This window comes from Crotalus tigris, unplaced genomic scaffold (assembly GCF_016545835.1).
Source record: "Crotalus tigris isolate CLP2741 ecotype Arizona unplaced genomic scaffold, ASM1654583v1 scf7180000017987.690289119674:8195010, whole genome shotgun sequence".
In the NCBI taxonomy this organism is placed as follows: Eukaryota; Metazoa; Chordata; class Lepidosauria; order Squamata; family Viperidae; genus Crotalus; species Crotalus tigris.
Genome location: NW_024096758.1, coordinates 4,858,229 through 4,882,925, shown reverse-complemented (window position 1 = coordinate 4,882,925; position 24,697 = coordinate 4,858,229). Strand labels below are relative to the sequence as shown.

General features: G+C 38.0%; 1 protein-coding gene across 3 annotated transcripts in view; it reads right to left on the bottom strand.

Moving 5' to 3' along the window:
- Positions 1–24,697, bottom strand: part of DNMT3A (DNA methyltransferase 3 alpha) — a 122,566-nt gene that overhangs the window by 43,022 nt on the left and 54,847 nt on the right. For 2 of the 3 annotated variants that reach the window (XM_039346068.1, XM_039346069.1), the window contains exons 4-7: positions 21,554–21,812; positions 16,004–16,050; positions 12,874–13,020; positions 5,156–5,188 (exon numbers count right to left, since the gene is read on the bottom strand). In XM_039346068.1, coding sequence (XP_039202002.1) covers positions 5,156–5,188; positions 12,874–13,020; positions 16,004–16,050; positions 21,554–21,812 — 486 coding nt within the window. The remainder of the gene's footprint in view (positions 1–5,155; positions 5,189–12,873; positions 13,021–16,003; positions 16,051–21,553; positions 21,813–24,697) is intronic. The other variant, XM_039346070.1, reaches the window with a different exon arrangement.

Here is a 24,697-nt window from a genome sequence, read left to right as displayed (position 1 = left end):
ATTTCAATTTGCCACTCAATGTCATTGAATTTGAAGTAGCTCAGGAGTTTATGGCCTCCATAACAACCACAAGCCTGTCCAAAGTCATCAGCATAAAATGTATACTGATGCTCATTCTTCAAAACCTCCCCCCTCACCCCAGCAGCTGCAATGTGATTCAATAATGGAGGACTACTGCTATAAGCCTGTGATTGCTTTTTGGCTTGCTGGTATCACCCACTTTGCAAGGAGTCAGGATCTACTGATTGGCCTGCTCCAGGCAACTATGGACCTTGTGGGGTTTCAGGGGTAGCTTGGGGTTTTCTCTGAGGACCTGATGGGTAGTTCAACTGAGGCCTTGGTTGCAACCTGGAATGGGTGGATGGCTGAAGCCTTTCCCTGTGCACCAATTCTGAGGATTGTCAGGAAAGGAAGTGTCAAAAGAGATGCCTGCAATACCAATGGAATCCAAAGGGGGAATCTGACCGAACACAAGAAAGAGCTCATATTTAGATTAAAGGTAAACCCTGTCCAGTCATATCCAGTTCTACAGTAAGAGATGGTGCTCATCTCTGTTTCTTAGCTGAAGGAGCCAACACTGTTCGAAGACACTTCTGTGGTCATGTGGCCAGCATGACTATACACCGAGGGGCACGGAACGCTGTTATCTTTCCACCAAAGTGGTAACTTGAATTTGTATGCTTTCAAATTGCTAGGTGGGCAGGAGTGGGGGCAAGTACTGGGAGCTCACCCCATCACAGAGCACTGAATCCGGGCTGTCAGCTTTCCAGCTGACCAGTTCAGTGTTTTTAACCACTAAGCCATCACGCCCCCACTATATATATTTAGATTACACTGTAGCAATAAGAGTGGCATAACAGTGTGATTTCTCTGCCTTTACTGCATCCATTAATAGCTGAGCCTTAGTCCTGTTCAGGTGATTTGCTCCTTGCTAGGAAAGGACAAGTCACAGAGATTTTTATTAGGCTGCTGTGTTGAATATTCTAGTTCTTTGGTGGATAAAGTTGGCCAGATTCACTCAGAGTTGAATTCCAAGTGGGCAGGTTCAGATGAGATGCCTGAGAGATGGTCTTGTGTGTTTACCTTTCTGTAAACATCTACATGGAACTGCTGGGTAAGACCACTCATCAGACTCTGGTATCATCAATGTCAATGATGATACCCAGTAGTACATTCAAGCCTATAATTTCTAAGTGTTCCTGTTGATATCCTAGAATCTGGATGCTATATGAATCTGGAGTGGGAGAAGCAGACTGATCTTGATAAGGCTTATTTGCTGGAGATATTTGGTCCCCCTGGCCCCAAAGCATGCCTTCTCTGTTGCAGTGCTGGGCTTCTGGAATAATATTCCTCCACAATGTTGTATGGCTCCCACCCTGATGGTATTCTGAAAGGGATGAAAAAGCTGGCTATTCTTCCAATCCTTGTTGGTTAAGTTCCTGCTAAAATCTATTTTGTTAAGTTTTATACTCTTTTGTATGTTTTTTTCTAGAGTTCTGTCATCAGTTTCTTTATTTTACTGCTCAGGCTTTCTGTTAGGTAATGTGCCCAAATTCAGTTGAAGTTGGACATTCTTTAAATCAATGTAAACAAACAGGCTGTTTTAAAGGGTTGCAGATAAGTGCAATATCACATTCACACGCACACTTAAGAAACTTTCAGGAGTTAAATCTGAAATATTGTACATAATCATGAATGATGGCAAATGAAGGCATTGTACATAATCCAAATTAATACAGGTAAATTAGATGGTAGCTGTCAATTATTTTTATTATTAAAATTAATTAGCATCTTTCTTTTAGTTGAATAATCCAATCAACTAATTAAACCATATTTAATAATATTTTCCTCAACTTGAATTTAACTCTTGGTGACTATATGAATATTTCCATGTGATTTTATTAATAATAGTATGGAATTTGTTTGCCACTTCTTCCAAGATGTTTTTCTGATTTAGCTATCAGCTTTGAGATTTCTTGGTGCTCTTCTATCCATCCTCAAGATAAACCAAGGATGACAGGTAACTACCACATACAGAGAACAAATAAGCTTAGGAATCACAATTTTTTAAAGAAAGGTTCTTTTTGAGCATTAGGCAAAAAAGATCACTTCTGAGAAATTTTATCAGTAACACACCAGCACCAAAAAGCAAATTCAATAGGTGTTATGAAACATCCAGGTTTGAAAGAGATGATTCTTTCATCTGGTATCCAATCTATTCCAGTTTGAAATTACCAACAATGATCAGCTAAAAGATTTTGCAGTTCATCTTGCTCTTATCCCACAACAGAGATACACAGTTTCTGAATATGAACATTCAGTTTAACTACTGAAGTTTATAGTAACTGATACCCCTATTCTGTTTTAGAAGACTCAAGATGTATTAGGACTGAGAATACAAATGGTCCATTTCAAGCTTCAACAATCTTGTCTACTTTCCCAATCTGCAAAGACTAAAGCATCACTGTTAGGCACAAGTCAAATTATAGATGTGACTGAGAAACATAGTAGGGCATAAGCTTTTCAGGGCTAAATGGCCCCCAAGTTACTAAAGACGTACTATCAAACCTCCCCTAGGAGCAAGCAGTATTAATTCCATTGTAGCAAAAGTGCTTGTACAATCTTAAAAACTGATATATCACTGCATAAGCTTAAAGAGCTGCAAGACTCTCTGCTGCCTTTGCTGCAACAGAAAATAATCTCTTTGTAAACTGGAAGAGCAGACATTTCAGCTACATCCATTGACTGAGCAATCAACCTGGAATTCACACTGGAATGAATAGAAGCAATTTCATCTTCAAAGTATCATGCAAATTGGTCACAGTAAGCTACTAAAGGTTAATAAGAGAACTAAGATGGAAATATCATTATTCCATCCACCCTCACCCACAAATACTGGATGCAATAATAGCAAGGGATTTCTTTGCCACTTCTACCCCAAAGCAATGGTCTCTATCCTATTTTCTGGTTAGATTCACTGATGCATTCGTGCAACATATAGTACTTGAGCAAGCTAAACACGTTTGTGTGGTTTATAGCTCAGATCACTATACAAGCCTAGCCATTGTCCAAGCATATTATATATGAACCAGTCAATCACATTGTATTTTGTTAAAATAAGGTTAGAGTGTAGCTAAGTGGACCTACTACTAAGTGGACCTACTACTGAGGGGCTTCTCCCATTACTCTTGCCTATAACTGCCATTTTCTAGCATCAAGCCCCAAAGAAAACCACAATGCTTACCTGGCTCTAGCAAGTAGAAGAGGGCAAATAGAAGGAATTATTCACAATTAGGTCTCTGATGGGATTGGCAGATTTGGAATAAAAAATGTCCTTGGAACTGTCAGAAAACCACCTGGAATTTCATCTAGAATTCTATAACTTCCTGCCCCATAATTATGAACTTTGAAAGCTCTCTTTTGAAGTTCATAATTATGAAATTGAAGGCAATGTGTAGCTCATCTATCAGTGTTATCTATTCTGACTAGAGAAACTTTAGAGAGAGTGATTTCGTGAGTTCTGTTTCAACTGTTTATGCTAGGGAACCTGGAACTTCCACATGCAAAGAATATGCTTTTTCACACCTTCCATGTAGCAAGAACTTGAGATGCTAATTTACATTGCTACTGAATTATCACAGTTACATAAACTAAGCATTATAAAGTTACATTGCTGGTGCCTCTTATTGTTAAAAGAGAAGCCACACAACACTTTTGGATGCAGACAGGGAGAAAAAGTCACCTTTCAAACCATTTTTCATTCAAACTGGCATAGCACCATGAGTTTGGTAGGCTGTGGTATCCTTTCAGAAATTCCATGCTTTCCTGGTTGCCAGGCCTAGAGACTATTTGGCAGAGGAAGAACTGTTCTTCCTTTAATTGATGACTGCAACAATTCATCCAGTCAAGGCTATTATTCCCACAAACAATTATCAGAAGGAGAAAAAACAGACTATGACTGGGCTCACACAATGCACTAAGCCTAATTGAGAAACATGTTCACCTAACATGCTACCCCTAAACAAATAAATTATAGTAAAGTTTAATGTGAGGGCCTGGACTATACAATGCCCCCTAAGACAATGGCTAACACGATGAATCATGAATTACTCAACTTCAGTTTAGCTATCTAAAATGTGTATAAACATATTTCTGAGATAATGTCAGAAATATGTCAGCTTAGCTTAAAAGAAAACTTCCAGGATAGACTAGTTATTTTTCATGGAAACAAGTGACCGTGGCCTAGTACATTCATAAAAGTCAGACATTCATTCATTTCCAGATATCAGAAACTCCCTGTTGGTCTTCGTCCTTCCCAATTTGTGGGAGTTACATGAGTTATCCTAGTGCAGAATTTCCATTCCATTTAGCATTAATGACCATCAAAAGGGTCATTAAAAATTAAATGTTTAATTAAAAATTTGTTACAATCTCTTAACCAAGTTATTTGAAGATCTAATCCATGTACAGAGTTGTTAGAGTTGCTTAATATTAATCTTGATGTGTTTTTGTGTATGCTAGTATGTTGTTTGAACTCAGCCTATTTAATAGTTTAATTATTATGTGAACCCAGAAAACAGATAGTTAAGTTATTATGTGAACACAACCAATCAAGGTACATTTAGTCCTATTTCCCCCTGTGGCTGACACTTACAAATAAAAAAGTCTTGCTAAACATGAATTTTCCCAGAGTATGAGTTCTCTATACTAGGTTTGATAATATAAGAGTATCCTGGGCATCCAATGAACATTTGAATAGTTGAAACACAAACCTCAAAGTTGGCTTTGGTTGCATGAAAGAGAGAAAGGAGGAGAGCAGAGAAGAGAAGAGAGAGTGGAGAAAAGGAGGGGAAGCAAGAGTGGGGCAATAGAAAATGCTATCCTAGAAAAAGGGTCATACATAGTTAACAGTCCTGCAGCAACAGGTCACAGATCGCTCCCCCCATAACAGTTTCAAAACCACATTGTACAGAAGCAAAGCATGTCTGGAGGTGTGCATGAGCAAATACAACTCTATGGCAGTGGGCACACGCATGGGAGGATGTGAATGCATGTCCGCGTGTGCACATCCACACGCCTAGCACACAAGCCTGGTATGAAGGCCACATGAGAGACAAGCCGCCTCCCCCCAAAACCCCAAAGGTGTGCCACGAACCTTGTCAAGCTGAGCTGCCGCTGGGTTATCAGTCTGTGGGAGAAAGGTAAAGGAGAGGAGGGAGTTAGCACACACAACCACAGCAATCAGCACCTCAGATGCCATCCGCCACCTGCCCCAGGTGCAACAGGGCAAATCTGATGGGCTACCAAAAGGCAAAGCTTTATGGTGCCACTTGTTCTGCTTGAGAAGGAAACCCTAATCCATCTCCTTTGCTTCCAGATGATGGGTGACAGGATTATAATGCGACTCACTCATGGCTCTTCAGATATATGCTATGTTTGTCCAGCACAATAGATGTGAGGTGTTTGCACTGGATGGAGCTGTTTGAAGATCAGCACATAATTATTGTGCTAAGTGTCATTGTATTTCTGCTTTTAATCATTGCTGAAACATTTTCTAGACTGATTTTTTAAAGGAAAGTATACTGTAGAGAATAACACTTATGATAACTTTTAAAAAATACCAACTCTCCCATCATTTCTTTTTCAACAATTAAAAAAAGCTGAACTGTATAGTCATGTTACAGAACTATTAACACCATAATACAAATGTTAATGTTATAAATTATGTTGATATGTCCTATATCTTCTCAAATTTTCTCTAAAGAAAAGGTAACACTAGACTGCAGTGTTATATCTGTAATGTTTGTATTTCAGCATTAATAGTGTGCTAATATATTCACACAATAATGCTAGTTTTTAAAACCTAATCTTTCTAGATACTGCCATTTTGACTATGATTAAAAGGGATTTCTGGATATTTTTTTTAAACTGAACATTATAGAATTATACTGATATTGTACTAATGCTCTCATTCAGAAAAAAATAGCCAGGAAATAATTAAAAGATTAATTAAAAGAATAGGGCCATCAACTACAGTAGCACCCCTTTTATAATAAATATGCTAGGCGGGATTTTTCTAATTTGTCACTGCCTGTACCAAATCCCCTTAACAGTACGAAAGCCAAATGAGTAGACTAAAACACACCTACAAAGATTACGTTCCATTTGCTTTTAACTGAAAGAATGCGAGCTTTTCTAAAATTCAAGAAAACACAGAAGAATTATGAGGAAAAGATAGAATGAGAGTAACAGGATAATAGCACCGTGCTGATCTGTCCTAAATTCAACCCAAATAAGTATGCAAGATCTCTAAGCCTAATTATTGCCCTCTCAATGAAAGCAGTTCCACATTTTGCTCTGGCTATGTGACTGAGATGACCAGGCCATTAGGTCAGAAAGCAGCTTGAATTTATCTTGCAATCTTGTTTAAGGACTGATGATGTGACAGTTATTCATGGCATATGAGCCGAGAGCTACAGCTCAAATTACTGTTAGTCTAAGAACGCACTTCCATCTCAATGTGCCCTGCGGCAAGACTATTATTTTGGGGGACAGCAACGTCTTCTGGAGGACTGCTCCTTTAAAATAAAGATGTTCTGCAAAGGCTTATCAACAAAAGTCAGTTAAATTTGTACTGGACAACAGCCTTGAACAGAGTTACATTGCCACACTATTAAAAATAAAACAGATGGACCTCTGGAAGGGTAGTAATACACTAAGAGTAAAAAAGAATGAGAAAAAATGGATATAGAGGAACAAGTATTTCGTGCTACCTGTGGTGCAAGAACAATCATTAAAGCACCATTTTTATCTGTACTGGGTTACCCATCCTCTACTAAGTATCCTTTGTGGACTCCATAGGCAATGATTTCTAGGAAGTTCCTCTCCTAATCTTTGTGTTTTCATAACCAGGCTTTTTAACATGCTAGCACCTATGCACTTTAGGTTGCATGATCCAATGGCCTGCTTTCTTTGAGTGAATATTGAATTAAACAACTGGTCGACTCACATATTCTTCCCTTCTTATGGCAGATATACATTAAGATCATTCCAGAAAGAAAAAAAAAAACTATATAAAGTTCCCATAAATTATACATACGTTTCTATGAACCTTAATGCAAAATGTTGTCAGGATATTAATTTATGAGATTTATTTATTTATTTATTTATTTATTTATTTATTTATGAACCGTGGTGGCGTAGTGGCTAGAATGCAGTATTGCAGGCTAATTCTGCTGACTGCCAACAGCTTGATCCTTACCAGCTCAAGGTGGACTCAGCTTTCCATCCTTCTGAGGTTGGTAAAATGAGGACCTGGATTGTTGGGGGCAATATGCTAACTCGGCAAACCGCTTAGAGAGTGCTGTAAAGCATTGTGAAGCGGTATATAAATCTAAGTGCTATTGCTATTTATTTATTAAATTTATATGTCACCCTTCTTGCAGTTGGAAGTGACTCCAATATCCAATAAGCTTGGGGAATGTACATTTCTCAAATGTACTGTGTATATTCTTTGAAGAATAGGCACATTCTGCAGTCAATGCACGGAATCATCATAAAGTTCATTTTTAGTTTTGCTCCAAGGAGGGAAACTTTTGCTCATAGGCCCTACACTTTGCTATATTCTCTCTTCTCCCCCCCCCTTCTTTTAATCCAGTGCACAAATATGACGCTCTACGTTCCAACTGTTCAGGTTTCCCCTGATGAATAGCCTTGGGGTGAGAACCATGATTCCCTTCTTCTGAACAAATAAGTAATGGAAGAAAGAATAGCTGCAGCAGCTTTATTTTTCTGATGCTCATCCATTTTAAAAATCTGACACTGAGGGTATGATTGGTGGGGGAAGTTAGCCCCTTTTTTGCACTGCTTCCCATAGCTTTTAAGCTTAGGAAAATATCTGTCCTCTTTCTTCTCCCCTCCACATCACTCAATAGAATGGCAGGGAACAGTAATCAGTGGGGGAGAACTGGGGGGGGGGCTATAACTTTAGCTGAAGTTTGTTCTGTCCCCACTGTTCAGCTGCTCCCTGTCCATTAACTGAGCAATGGAGGGGGAGATTAACCCTCTCCTCTCGCCTCACCTCTAATGCATCTATTCAATTTTTTTTTCTTAAGTTTTATAGCAGTATGTGAAGAATGAAGGAGAGTAATTTTTAGCAGGATTGTGAGGAGAACATATATTCAAAATGCAACAGAAACATTTATATTCCACAAAGCCTGTGGACAATGTAGAAACAATCTCCATGAGGCAGAATGACCAGTTATCTTATACATTGTTTGACTGTGGGGTGTGTGTGTGTGTTATTTTATGTATCTATGTATATATGTATAAAATATTGTTGTTGTTGTTGTTAGTTGTGAAGTCATGTCCGACCCATCGTGACCCCATGGACAACGTTCCTCCAGACCTTCCTATCCTCTACCATCTTCTGGAGTCCATTTAAGCTCACTCCTATTGCTTCAGTGATTCCATCCAGCCACCTCATTCTCTGTTGTCCCCTTCTTCTATTGCCCTCAATCTTTCGCAGCATTTGGCCCTTCTCCAGTGAGTCCTTCCTTCTCATTAGGTGGCCAAAGTATTTGAGTTTCAACTTCAGGATCTGGCCTTCTAAAGAGCAGTTGGGGTAGATCTCTTCTAAGACTGACCTGTTTGAACACCTTGCAGTCCAAGAGACTCGCAGGAGTCTTCTCCAGCACCATATATAAAATATACATCCTGTATAATATATAAATATACTCAGGAGCACACTAGATCAGAAAAACAGTCCAGTTCTAGGATGCTAGCCCAGAAACAGGAAACTGAGTTCTAGTCCCACTTTAAGCATGAAAACTGGCTGGGTGACTTTGGGCCAGTCACATCCTCTCAGCCCAACCCACCTCACAGGGTTGTGCTTGTGGGGAACATAGGAGGAGGGAGAAGTATTAGGAAGTTACTTATAAAATAATAAAGATGGGATAAAAATCCAATAAATAAATAAAACCAAGTAGGAAATTTGTTTTTAGAGTATGATGCATAAGAATCTAGCACATCATTGGAGCAAGTTCAGAAAACAAACAACCTGGTGAATAAATCAAAGAATTTACAAATATGGGCCCTGAGGGTTATAATGTCCAGTATGTTATTTCTAGTATGAAGCTCTAAGCTTAAGATCTCAGAAATGCCAGAACTAAGTTATGATTTTGCACAAGCAGTAGCTAGTGGTATTTTCTGGAACTGATCCACAAGTGCTGGAAAGGAAGATAGATACACAAAAGCAAAAAAAATCATGTCTGGATATCAGCATTTAGCTAAAAACGAATCTCAAGCCTCAATATTTTAATCTGTGGGACCAAGTTTTCATGGATGAAAAAAACTCATCATATGTTTAGCCTGGAAATCAGAAAACCCTTGAAGGACAAGAGTCTGGACCAGCTCCTGCAAAAAGAAGTATCAAAATACCACATGCTATTATGAAAGATGCAAGACAGTTAGTTTAGTGAGAGCTTTTAAAAGTGCATCTTCGATTCAAAGAACATTTCCTGTTCATCCCAACGCATCACCTAATTTTGACCTACCTCTGCACAATCATTAATAATTCAGTTTGAAACTCATAAATGTACAGGATAAGAAAAAGCCTCCCTATAAGCCATCATCAGTTTACAGCAATTCAATTTTTTTACATCAAGTGGCTTCTGCTGGCTGCATAGAGGACTGATTCACTTAACTAGTTTCATATTTAAGTTTTACAAGCAATGGAAAGGTTTTCTGGTTAGTTTCCATGAAGTGTTACAGTGAAACCAAGAGTTTAACGGAACACATGTAAACACATAGAGCAGAGAGATAAGAAACTATGGCTTCCTAGCATACCAGAATCCTTTGGCATGCCAAATAACTGAGTCTCATAAATTAGTAATGTGCTCATTCATTATGAAGGCTCAAGTTCATTTCTCCCCAGACAGCATTTTTCTGAAAATTAGAAGTTGGAGGATTCTTTGATGTAGACCATATGTCATGGCTCTTGCCCTCATTCTACCTCTGCAGCAAGAATAAAAGTGACTAAAATTGAGATACAGATACGTATATAATATGGATTCATACATTTCACATATTCTCTAGTTTGTCTCTCAGTGATAACCACCTGCTTTATTAGCTAAACTCTCCAGATGAAAGGATGCTGGGAAAGACTACTCCTTTCTTGTGGTACTGGAGGGTTGCTGCCAAAGTAGATAAAGTTTAACTAGGTGGACTACTGGTTTTGCTCAAAATAAAATAGGCTTAATATACCACAATTCTAATCTGTACTTGAAAACCAGTCTCCACACATCCATCATAATCAGAAAATGTGTAATAAGAGGGTTTTTTTCAATATTTGGTGAGAAATTACAGATGGCTGTCTAATTCACAAGTGGTTGTTTTGGTAAATTGCAGGTCTTCTTGCTTTCTGAAGATAAGTTCTCCATACTGATGAGAATACTTCCCTCTGGAGCCCTCCTAAGAAGATTACAAAGCTCTTTCCAAAAATTATTTGTCTCTTTTGCGAAGCAACTCTTGAGAAATAAGCTGTAGCTGTTTTAGAGAAGAATGAGGTTATATGGCATCAGAATATTACTTTCTGTACAACTACCAGGGGATCAGCTGAGAAAAGGATCTTATCAGCAGCAAACAAGGTTGGCAAGCAAATGGGTGAAAGACAAGAATGTCACCAGTTTTTCAGGAGGAGGCCTCCAACCCAATTCTAAGTAAAAAACTAAAAATAAAAGCCCCAGCATACTTCAGAAATCCATCTGTTCCAACCTGGCAATGACAAAACCTGGACTGAGAATTGCTTATAGTATATACCAAATTGGTTTAAATTAAGCTGTGAATTTTTTTAAACCATAGAATTTAGTGTTATTTTTCTCATAAGTTGACACAAGCATCCAAAGAAAAGTGGGAGCAAATCCATGCAACAACTGAGGGAAATGGACATGACAACTGAGAGAGAAGACTGCAAACCCAATTTAGAGCCTAAGTTGGAGTCTAAGGATGCTGTCTAAAAGTATCCCTCACTACCCTTCCTTGAACAGAAACTGCTAATGAAATTCAGGCATCTTAGACATTTCATTTTAGCCTATTTTCAACTGTTTATATGTATAATGAACAGCAAGTTTGGACTAATGGTTAAGGAACCAGATTAGAAACTGGGAACCTGTGAATTCTAATACCATCTGAGGCATGATGTCAACTTTAGGCCAGTCATTCTGTCTCAATCCCAGGAAGAAGATAATGGCAAGCCATTTTCAAAAATCTGATCCAGAAAACTGCATGGATTTATTCATGCAGACTGACTGACTTGAAGGCACACACAGACATACACAAAAAATACAATTAAATGAAGCACAATGAAATCCAAGCCAAAATTTAAAATTAGGGAAGCTGGGACAACATGCATCAGAAAATTGAATTTTCTGCTTGTTTGCCCTCTTTTGTTTACAAGATACCAATTCAGCCCAGTTTCCCACTAGATAACATCCAAAGGGATCTAGCTGTAATGTTATCATTCCTGATAACTGCAGGAGAGGCTAGACCAGTTTGGTCTATATATTTATTTGGGTACATACATGATTGGCTTAGCTATTAGGACAGGACCACAACAAACATAGAAGGGGAACAGAGACTCTACAGAATGGCAGTACATGAGAAAAGAGGATCTGTGACTCATCAGGATAACTTGTAGAGTAGGTAAGGACAGTTGGATTCCAGCAAAAAAAAGCAAGACTGGAAGAACTTTCCACCAAGCCAGCCAGCCCATCACGCTACATCATCAAAGCCCACCCACTCACAAATCTACCTATTCACCAATTCTACAATAATTATCCTCATTTACATGCAAGCAAGTTACCTGGAAAGAATATGGACCAAGAACTTTTCAGAGTTCTGCTCTATGCCAGATTTCCCTAGAAACTCCTTATGCTCCTGTGGCATATTAAAGTATCCCTTTACACTGTAGCATCATAACTATATTTTGTAAAACTAATGTTAGGCAGATACTAGGACCCTCTTAAAACTTTTCCCTCTATAGTCAACTTAGCCCTCCCTACATCCTTGGGAGCCACACAACTACCAGCTCTTTATAAATGATATCTATAAGAATCTCTCACATTCCAATTGTCTTTTCAGCAAATGCTGAAGGGAATTCCTACCCCAGAGCTAGCCTTATTGCACAAAATGGCTTCCCACTTTATTGCCCAATCTGAGGGAAATCACTCACAATTCTAGCAGTTTTCCTATGCCTCAAACACAATCCTTCACTGTATTATATGCATAGAATAATATTATCGTTGCTTTCCACTACAGTGTTGCTTCATAGGTTTGTCTCCTTTAAACCACCACTATGGCTTTCCCCACAGAAATAAATAAGCTGTAATATGAGAAATAAAAAGAAATATATATTTTCATACAAACTTGGAAATCCCCTATCAAGGGAAGAGGATAGTTTATTCTGTCACCTTCTTATCTTATTCAGCTGACCCAGCCATTTCGTTCACCAAGCCACACAATGAGGAATCAACTGTCTACAAGTCTGAAGTCTCTAAAATTTGATGTATAATTCTGTCTTACCCAGTTAGTATCCATTTGTTATAAAGATTTATTTATCTTCCATAGAGAATCCTGGAACTGTTCAGAAAAGAACCTTGGGCATTCTCAAACCATCCACAGGTCAATATTAAGTCCTTATGTAGATCTAGCTCTCCTAATAATTATGTATTTTAACATTACAAATAAATATATATCCATCAGCATGAAACAGCAATCATTTCTCAAGAGGAGATGCTGAGGAAAAGTTAAGATCTCATTGGCATTTGGAGGTGTTCCTTCACAGCTAAGGACTTTTATACCGATGCGCCTCCTCACCTCCCTCTTCCACCTGGCCAGCCACTCATCCCGCTTCCTCTTGCTGATGTAGTAGGGGTCTCCAGCTTGAAAGGTCAGACGCTGAACTGGCCTTGGGCGAAGGATGGACTCACAACCCAGTCCTCCACGCAGACGGCCACGAGATCCCTAACAGAAGGAGGGAAATATAAAGAATGGCTACTTCAAAGCTAGCATGGACACATGTGTAGGAAAAAAATATTTCAGGTAATTAAGAAAGCTGCACCTATTTTGCTTCTGCTGGTCATGAGGAATGATCATACTGAACCTTGAAGATACAGCTTTGAGGAAAGTCCTGGTTTGTTTACTACTTGCTTAGTATTGTTTACAGCTTCCAATAATTAATTTTACTAAGCCAAAATGAAAGCTAAGATTCTCATACTATAATTCATCTCACGTTTCTGGATTTCAGAATCCACGCAATTCAGGGTGTGCGATCCAAGGGTACAAATAAATCAAGTCTTAGCTGCATTCATGTCGTATAATGAAGAACAGCTATGGTAATGGTGTCCATCAAGGACAAAAAAAAATAATCAGTTTCAAATCTTACCTATTTTTAGTTGTGTTTACACAATGAACTAGAGTAATTTTAAATTGGCTGGGTGTTAATTTGTGGTTTTGTGAGTTATAAAAACATGAGTTGTATTATATTCATTGAACCAAATTGTTATGTATATCAAAAATGTTATTTCTTTAATCACATAGAGTTACATTACATGAACATGGCAGCTATGCTTTACTAATCTTGATTTAGGATTTAGTGTGTTGTATAAATGCAAACATTTTAGGCAATCACTTTCTTAGACTCTCTTCAAATTTAATAATAATAATAATAATAGTAATAGTAGTAGTAGTAGTAATAGTAATAATAATGATAAAGTTGGAAGGGATCTTGGAGGTCATCTAGTCCATCTCCCTGCTCAGGCAGGAAACTCTATACCATTTCGAACAAGTGGCTATCCAGTTTCTTCTTAAAAACTTCCAGTGTTGGTGCATTCACCGCTTCTGGAGGCAGGTTGTTCCACTGGTTAATTGTTCTAACTGTCAGGAAGTTTCTCCTTAGTTCTAGGTTGCTTCTCTCTTTGGTTAGTTTCCATCCATTGCTTCTTGTCCTGCCTTCAGGCGCTTTGGAAAATAGCTTGACTCCCTCTTCTTTGTGGCAACCCCTGAGATATTGGAACACTGCTATCATGTCCCCCCTCGTCCTTCTCTTCGTTAAATTAGACATACCCAATTCCAGCAACCGTTCCTTATATGTTTTAGCCTCCTGTCCCCTGATCATCTTTGTTGCTCTTCTCTGTACTCTTTCTAGAGTCTCAACATCTTCTTTACATTGTGGTGACCAAAACTGGATGCAGTATTCCAAGTGTGGCCTTACCAAGGCATTATAAAATGGTATTAACACTTCAAGTGATCTTGATTCTATCCCTATGTTAATGCAGCCTAGCACTGTGTTGGCTTTTTTGGCAGCTGCAGCACACTGCTGGCTCATATTTAGGTGATTGTCCACTAGGACTCCAAGGTCCCCCTCACAGTTAGTACTATTGAGCAAGGTACCCCCTATACTATACCTGTACATTTTTAGAGTCTGGAGTAACTTCAGTTGCTAAGCCACCAGTCATAAATCAAGGACTACCTGTATGCTAATTTTTTTAAGGGATGCAGAGCTTATAGGCTATTGGAGGAGGAACTCTATGAGATGCTAAGTCTGGTAAGTTGCCTATCAAATAACAGAGCAAGAGAGGAAAAGAGACAGATCTTATTTTGCTTTGATGCACAATGCCATAAGTGATATGACATATTTTACGACAGCTGATCTATAGTCTATTTATGCTTGCAGTGCCATTTCCTGAAGCCCAGATTCATGATTTCTCCTAGACGAACATTGTTCATGTAGTGGAACAAGCAAGCGGTTGTGTTTATACAGTCTATTTGGTTAAAAGTGATTAATTGTAGGGTGGCTTATCATGTTGTGCAAATCCAGCCCATTTGGTTAATAGAAGAATATTTCCAGATGTGGTTTTTTCAGGTTTTAAACTTTCAGGTTTAACTTTTCAGATTGCTAAATTTTCTGGAAAGTTCTGAAATGCCCCCAAGCTTGATCCAGGCTGTTTTCACTACAAATCTGTTCTTCTCTTCCTATATGCACAATAACAGAAAATGAACAGAATAAAATAGCAACAGAGCAGCAAGAACTGTTTGTTCCATGCTGCTTTTTTTGTTTTTTATTCTCTTCTACAATCTATCAATTTTGGAAAAAAGCAATTGTCTTAAAACAAAAGTTTCAGGTTATGGAACTTATACAAATCTATTAGTACTTCACAAATTTACAGTTTGTTTATAAATGTGTTATAGCCACCCAATTCTGATGGACTTTTGCACATGTTATGACATCATTGGATCAAAAGGGGACTCATCCTTCCCTAAACCAGGGCTCTTTGTCTGTTTGCAAAGGCTCTCTCCAATTTGCTGTGCAAACCCAGAAAATGGGAAAACACAGAAAGCAGGTTAAGCTTTCTGTAGAAATGCAGTCGTTGAATTGTTCTCAGCAGCTGCCTGTATCCCTTCTCTTTCAAAGTCAAAGAGAACATTCTGGAAGTATTACAAAGGCATTCTATTTGCCAAAGGAAGGGTGAGGCATTCATGTTTATCTATCTTTGGATACTGACAGGATTCAAAACTATTCTTGCTTCACTATTGCACAGCACAAACTCAGGAGTGAGGATGCCTATAAATATGAGCAAATGTGAAGAATATCCTGAACCCTGCCCATTTGGCCATCTTTATATCCTCCTAAAACTATAGCGATGACTTGGAGTACATCAAATGGTTTAGCCTTCAACAAACAGAATGTTTTACAAGACGAGCTAAGTTACCTGCCTTCACTGAATTAAGAAAGTGACTGGGACCAGCACACTACAAAACTGAGTGCCTTGGGTCACTGTGTGATCTATATCCAATAAGGGCAGACATAGTTAAAGAATGCTAATTTTTATAACTATCGCATACATATGCAATTCAACTTCTGACTTATTTTCCCATAGAACAACTGCTGCCTTTGGAATAGAAGTAACATTATCCTCAACCCATGAAATTCTCATACAATACTTGCCTCCATTTTTAGTGAGTTGTAGTGGTTTTCTTCCTTGTCTTCTTTGCCTAAAAAAAAGAAAGAGAGGTTAGAATTAGTATGGGGCCAAACATATGGTTTCTATTGGGATCAAATGTACTTGGAGCACTTTACCTCCAACACAGGGTCTTTTGGTCATATCAAATGATAGATAATATGGGACTACCTGCATATTAAACTCCTCTGAGCATCAGAGGGATTTTTTTTCCAATTATTGGAGTAGAATAGAGTAGAATAGAAAATAATAACACAAGAGTTTCAGAGTTAACACTGAAATATAATACAAATACTGCAGTCTACACAACTATTCCTTTTGGCCAAGATTCTCATATCACAAATACTCAAAACATCCATTTAGCAAAAACTCTCAGTAACATGCATTAAAATGTTTCTTCTTGAAAGTTCAACTTTTATTTGTATTTATTATTAGATTTATTTTTTTACAGCTCAATGTGATGTATATAATGCTTCTATCTCTTAGAATCTAAGCAACTAGAAAAAGTCAATCAGCCAGCTTTCAAGTTAAAGAAACAACTAGAATTCCCAGTTGACAAGGTCCTAGTCCAGCACCTTAACTACTACACCAAGCTGGTTCTCTTATGGAAAATTTGATGATGATTTCCACCTTGAACACTCTAATTGTCAGTTTCTGTTTCTCTGGCACAGAGAGTCTGGGGTAATGTAAGATGATGGCCAACTAGTATGAAACAGAGCCAAGCTCAGTTCCTACCCCGTTTAAAAATGTTACGTGTGAATAGTTTATATGATCACAGCAAGGAAGAAACAGGGCCTTTGAGCTTTTGGGGCTTTGAGAACAGCCTTGATTTGTATGCTGAATGTTAGTTAGTGAGCCTTAAGTATTGTGCATAATATAATATTCCGGGAAAAACATAATGTTTCTTCATACTTGCAGGAATATAAATTGTTATTGGAACAATTAAGGATACTATGGAACGCAAACTGTGCAAGACAATTAACAAAACATTCTCCATTCCTGTCTATGGGGTACAGGATGCTAAGCTAGATTCATTTTTTGGAATTAGAAGGATATTGATCGTTCTTTTCTACATATACTGTTTTCCTTTGTCCTTCCACTCTCCACTTCCTGGAAAATCCTGGAAAACTAGGATGCTGTTTCAATAGCTATGCTCCTGCTCTGGAATGTCTTCCCCAGAAGACATTCCCACTTGACTGTCTTCAGCTTCAATGAAGATTCTCTGTCCCACAAGTTTTCAAATCTTTTTGTTTTGTTTTGAAACCTGTCCTTGTTCTTTTTGTATTTTTCCAGGTTGTGAGCCTTCATTCTGCAGTAGTATTATAAAGCATTAGTCATTGGGCAATAAAGTCAAAGTAGTCTTCTTAAAGTCGAGGCTGAATCCTAATGATTTCACAATTTCCTTGGCAACAATATGGCAGGGGACCACCATTGCTGTCTTTTGGGGGGCTTTTTAACCGTATACTTTAACCTCCAACTGTGATACCCCGAGGTTCTCCTATCCAAATACTAAAGAGGTCCAAACCTATTTAATTTCTCAGCCCAAACAAGATAATCTGGGTTCCACCATCTGATGAGACTTGTTGGATAGTATACAGATTAGAAAAGAAAGAAAATAGTAGTAATAAAGTTGCAATAGATCACAACAAGATACAAACAACAGGCAACTAAAACTATATAAAAAAAAACCTTGTAGGGCATTTTGAAAAACCACCAGGTGGGCAGAAGGAAAAGAGAAAAACAGGACTGAAAAGTCAATCAATGATGTGGTTAGAAACTGTAAGTGTAGCTGCCAGAAGAGATCATCCCACAACAGGCTGTTACAGCAGGTGTAACTTCGAATGGTTGCTAAATTAAACTTTGTGATCTGATGACCCTCTGTATAGCCATTGCCTATGTCAGCTAAAAATGAGGGGAGCTAAAGTCTGAGAAGTATTTGGTTAAGGAAGGAAGCTAAGTTTCCTTTCATTTTCTTTACAAATCGCTGAAACATCCCAAATTTTCCTAAATCAACTCATTCTGTTGAAGAAAGTACTAATCATGAATAACAGAAGCATCCAGATCCCACCTTTTCTGACTATGATGCCTTCATCTTTCTCTTTGCTCTGGCATCAGTCAAAAGGATTTTGCAGTGCAATGATTAGAATACAGTATTGCAGGATAGCTCTGCCATAGTTCAATTCAGACTAGTTCAAGATTGACTCAGCCTTCCATCCTTCCGAGATTAGTAAAATGAGGACCCAGATTATTGGGGACAATATACTGACTGTAAACCTCTTAGAGGGCTGTAAAGCACTATGTAGTGATATACAAGTCTAAGTGCTATTGCTATTTTTAAGTCATGGAACCATCTGGCCCTTAGGGAGAGGCCCTTTCACAGAGAACCTTTTCCTGCAATGCTGCAGGATGCACAATCGGTAAAGATGCACCTCTCCCACCAAAATATTCATTGTCAATTGATGTTAGGGTTCATCTTAGTAATCTTCGTACTTTACAATTTTAAAAATCTTTAGCTTTTTTAACTTAGTAAATTTAATAGAATGCTTGCTATACAAAACAATAAGGTATAACTTGACTAAACAAATGAAGTAAGTAAAAGGCTGACAATGTTCATTCTAAAGAGCTGAAGAGCTAGGAAACACAGCTCCCTTCACTTGCTGGGGAGCCTCTTAGAAGACTTGGAGAAATACAGGTGAGCACTCAGGAAAAGCCCAGCAGGCAAATCAGATCTGAGGCCTGTGCAAGCTGGCAAATACAGTCTAACATGGGGAGGGGAAGAGGAAAGAGCCCCATTCTGTCTCCTTTGTCCTGTGATGAGTTGGCTCGGCCTCTTCTGTTCACCTCTTGCTATAACATCTCTTGCTGTTCACCTCTTGCTTGTATCTTTTTCTTATGAGAACTCACCTCCTTGCAGGCTTACATCAAAGTACCATAGCATCCAATGTACTATTTTGGCTATGGGGAGAAGGGACAGAATGGAAAGCAGACTTGAGGGGCCTCAGAAAGAGAGGAAAAAACCATGTATCAAACAAAACACATAGCTTATTCAAAGATGCATAAAAGATGCAGGTGGAAAGAGGGGGATGGTAATGACTTAATGGTCCATTCCAGCTCTATGATTTTATTAGTTAGGGATGGATATTGAATCTGGAAAGAAATTAGTGATGTCCACCAGATGTGAATTACTTAAGAGTTCAGAATCAGATACTTTTGTGTTCCTCTGCTATGGGGCTACCCTTTATTTTTAATTGACAGCACCCCAATGTTAGCATTTTAACTGGGAATTGTGATGAATTATTTACTGTTTTAAGATGTCTCACTTTTGAAGTAATGCAAAAACTGCTTTAATAAATAAAACTGCACTATAACCACAACTTTGGCATGTCTACCCCCTTTGGGCCAGCAAGCTCCACATAGAGAATCTCACTTTATTCAGATCAGGCCAGACAACATTGCAGCAAGAGCTTAAAGTTTCTGGAAACTAAGCATTGCAGCCAAGCCAAGCATTGCTGAGATGACATATAAGCAGTCTATAAGCCAATTGGCAAAATGCCTTGACCAAACTTTACGGTCCTGGCTTTATTTTTTTTCCCCCTATGTCTAAAATATTTGAGTGTATAAAAGACTGTTGTTCACCTTTCTTATTTTTAAAACTAGATTTTAGGTTATTTTTGTCTTATTGAAATACAATACATTTCCTGCCCTTGGTCATCTTTAGCCTGCCATATCTTTAAATGTCTTAAGAGCATCAACATTTCACAACTTACAACAGCTATCCTTTATTTCATCAAGGTGCCTCCCATCCTCGCTCCTTCCCCATCCTTTGAAAGTCCCCTCCCTTTTCTTATCACATTTCTTTGAATACTGGGATGCCTGGGGCTGACTTTCCAGAACTCAATACTCTAGGGGACAAAGACATTCTGGGGGCACACCCCAAAACAATTCTGGGATCGCTTGGTAGTTCTGACCTGCCATTCGCACTCTCCCCCTTTGGGATCCTCTGCTTTCAGAGTTTGCATCTGGCAAAAACTCAGCCTGAAGGAGGCCCCTTCCCAACAAATGCTCTTGGCAGGGCAGCAGTTAAGAAGACCCCACCCCTTTACAGGCTTCCTGCCAGCAGGAAACATAAGCTCCCTGGGAACATGGAATTCGCCACTCTCATCCATTCCACAAAGGCTGTCCCTTGGATTTTGGGGGCAGGCTCACCCAAAAAAGAGTGGGGAGGCAACAAAAACCAGACTGGAAAGACAAAGCAGATTCTCTTATAAAGTTTGAGGAAAAGTGGAGAGAAGAAGACAAGATTTGTTTAGCCCACCCTTAGCAGAGGTAGCCTCACCTTGAGAAAAAGTGGGCTGGCCTCCTCAAGGACAGATTTGGGGTTTATTAAGAGGTACAAAAAGAGATGGGATAGACAGAGAACAATCCACCACCACTAATTTATCATTCCTAAGTTCCTCTGCTACAAATCTAATCAATGGGAGTAGTCAGTCCTACTTTTTTGGCCTGAACAAGAAAGAAAGAATTCAAACATTCATATTTAATCTCTTTTGCATAGGATAAACTTGGCTTCTTCATTTGAATGACACCTGTAAATATCTGCACATCAAACATTGGCTCAGGAATCAGTCTTGCCCCTCCCTTGCTTCAAGGCAACTGCATGCCTTCCTTTATCTTTTTTATTAAAGCTTCACATATATGTTGATCTGTTCATTCATTACCTTATTTTTTTTTTTAAAAAGAAAGCAACACTTTTTAAATTGCAAAGTTGTTTTGGGAGCTTCTTAGTGATTTCACAAGACCTTGTCAGTTATTACTGCTAGCAGGAAGGTTCTTGTGCAAGTTGCAGAACCTTGACCACTGATAGAAAAAGATACAAAATACAATAAAAACTGCTCCACAGCTTTAGGATATGTGACATACTGTCAAGCTATAGTTCTGTGACAATAATCACAAGAAAAGAGAATATATATAGCTCAGGGTTGAACTGTAAAGTCCTTGGTGGTCTCTGAGTTTGGCTGTTTGCCTGCTGACATTTTGTTACCAGACTAGGTAATATTATCAGTGCACTAGTCTGGTAATGAAGCTTCTGCACAACAACCAAGCTCAGAGATCACTAAGGACTCTCTCTACACATCTACAAGGCTCCAGGTCTACATCATTTCTTTCTTTGCCATAGATAGCTTCGATTAAACCTCCTCTGCACTATTCACTTAAGTTTCTAGGATGTGAGAGCTTGACTAATCCTATATGATAGTTATCCTTGATACCTTAAACCAGTGATTCTCAACCTTTCTAATGCCGTGACCCCATAATACAGTTCCCCATGTTGTGGTGTCCCCCAAGTGGGTGTGGCCACCAATAAGAGGGAGTAGGACAGCTAGGGAAAAGGGAAAAAAATGGCGGACAGCATGGTTTGGTGACCCCCGTGAAATGGTCATTTGACCCCAAATGGGGTCCCGACCCACAGGTTGAGAACCACTGCCTTAAACTCTTTCCTGTTTAGACTACAAGAGGCTGATCTCACACTTTCTGTTCACCTTCACTAGTAGGTGGATCGGGACTGTCCTTGGGGGTGCAGCGTCCGTTTTCCAGGGCCCGTCCCATCTCTCCTTCTGGCGGGCCACTGGGTTCGTTTTCACTTCGCTGCCTGCCCTTCAGATCGGTGATAGTGCAATTCTCAGAAGCGCCCATCTCAGCATCTCCATTGGGCACTTGCTCCATAGGGCTGGTGTTGTGGGTAGGTGGGGGGCACTTGGGTGCTGAAGCTGTGTCTTTGGGGATTTCACTGGTCTCCACCTGAAAAGGACAAAAGCAGGAAAGAAAGAAAAAAGGTGTGAAAAATAGCTGAAGTCATTCACACCTATATCTGGAAGAAGACCCCAGGACAAAAGAAGCCATCAAGCCTCTATAAATCCCATCTAAGGCAAACCTTGACAGATTTGTGAAGGAAGCCCTGCTGTCTAATGAGAAAACATTTGCTTCACATCTAAACAAGAACAAATCTTCCTGCACCACAAAGAGTAACAAACTGTAGCATATGCTTTTGCAAACCAAACCCCCACCATTAATTGCATGGATTGTTATCCTGAGCTGCCAAATAAAGTCACACAATGTAAGGAGAATAAGAAAGAAACTACTGCTAGCTGTGAGATATGAGGGAAAGAAATTCAGGAAAAAAGGTAGTATATTTATATGACAATTACATTAAGAATTAAATGTAAGTACATTGTAATAATCTGTAAAGTGCTGCCAATGTATAATTTGCATTGATAAATAGAAACAAGGTGTATTTTGAATTACATTTGAGGTGAATAAAGATTTCCCATGGGTTAAAATATGTAGAAAGAGTAATTTTTAAGCATCTTTTATCAAATCTTACTGATAAATTATCTACAACTGTATGTAACTAGAGGTGCCTTGGTCCCATGTGATGATAATTTCCCATTTTTTTAATTAAAAGTTTTAAAAATTTTATACAATGTATATCCCAAATCCCTCCCCCCCCTTCCCAAAGCTGATTACAGGGTTAAAAATAAACAATCATAATCTAACTAACATTATCCAACTATATTAGCAATCAAATCCATAACATACTTTAACTTCTTTTCAAGATAAATATTAACAAATTAAAAACATAAATAATAATATAATTAAACCATAATACTAAAAATAATATAAATTCAACCATCTTAAACTATTAATAATAATCTAAAATTTACTCATAAGCTAAATAATACTTTTCCATCTTATATTTCTTCTGAATATAATCAATCCATCTTCTCCAAACCGAAATATATTTTTCTTGTGAAGATGTGGAGATTTTTGCCATTTCTGCTAAATTAGACACCTTAAGTATCCATTCCTCCATAGTAGGAAAAGAATTTTTCTTCCAATATTGCCCCACCAATAATCTTGCAGCTGTTATCAGATTCAACATCAAATTAATTTCTTTAACATCAAGATCTACAATAACACCTAACAAAAACAATTGCAGCGTGAACTTTATCTTTCTCTTAAAAATCTTTTGAATATTCCACCAAATCTTAATCCAAAAAGCTTTTATATCTTTACAAGTCCACCAAATATGATAATAAGTTGCATCTAAGCTTCCACATCTCCAACATTTGGGCTGTAAGTTAGGATACATACAGGACAGCTTTTGAGGATCCAAATGCCACCTATAAAACATTTTATAAAAATTTTCTCTTAAATTTTGAGCTTGAGTAAATGTTACATTTCTAACCCAAATTATCTCCCATGAATCAAATCGGCTCATAAATATTTTGAGCCCATTTTACCATACAATCTTTAACTAACTCCGTTTCAGAATCCAATTCTATTAAAACATTATAAATTCTCTTTATATGGGCTCAAGTTTGATCTTTAATCTGTTTTACCAAATTCACATCCTCTAAAGTAATACCAACCTTTTGATCTAAACTCCACCTCACTAACAATTGGTTGTACTGAAACCAAGAATGTACAATATTTTCTTGCTTCAATTCAGCTAAAGCTTTTAATTGCCAATCCTTCCCTACCAAACTAAGTAATTCCTTATAAGAAATCCTATCCAAATTCACTCCCCTAGATACCCCCTCTATCGCGTGTCCAGGAATTCCCCAAATTGGAATTTTATAGTTTAACCTATAGTAATACTTCTTCCAGACATGCAATAAAGCATTTCTTAAAATATGAGATTTAAAAACCTGATCTACTTTTTTATCACAAATTAAATATGCATGCCATCCATATAATAAATCCCATCCCTCAAGAAAAAGTATATTTTTATTAGTTAAATTAAGCCAATCACTAATCAATGTTAAAGCCACCGCATCATAATACAATTTTAAATTAGGTGCCTTAAATCCTCTTCTTTCCCCTGCATCTTGTATAATCTTAAACTTAACTCTTGGTTTTTTCCCTGCCCAAATAAACTTGTTAATCCCCTTCTACCATTCCTCCAAGTTGGCATCTTTTTTCAAAATAAGTATCATTTGGAATTAAAAAAAGAAACTTTGGAAGAACATTCATTTTAACTGCTGAAATTCTCCCCAGCAAAGATAACTGTAGTTTTTTCCAATTATTTAAATCCTTTTGCACTTTTACCCGTAATGTCTCATAATTATTTTTATACAATTTAACATTAGAAGCTGTAATATATAGTCCCAGATATTTAACCTTTCTCCCTATTTCAAAACCTGTTAATTTAGCTAACAAATCCTTTTCCTTCATAGACATATTTTCCGATAGTATTTTAGTCTTCTTGTTATAATTTCCCTTTTAAGGTCTTGCATAGGGCTCATTTATTAAAAAAACAGCTCAGAAAAACAAAACCACTGAAGGTAGATGATTAGATTTATGTTAGGTTTATGCTTTGTCAATTGTACTAGCTTCCAGTCTGTTTGGGGATTTAAAGTACTTCTTATAACTGACTCTATGAGGGAGATGGGCAGCCTCTAAATGTGATAAATAAATAATTAAAGCCCTAAATATGTAGCTTAGGACCAGATGAGTTGAAAGACTGATTTAGATTTCTCTAAAAAGCCCAATTTAAAAGTCCCTGTGAAATTAAGGAAGAGATTTCTTTTCAACTACCACTACCAAGTCTTTTTAAAAAATGGGTATTTATGTTTGTTTATAATAGAGAATAAAGTTGAGGAATGCCCACATTTTATAAATTA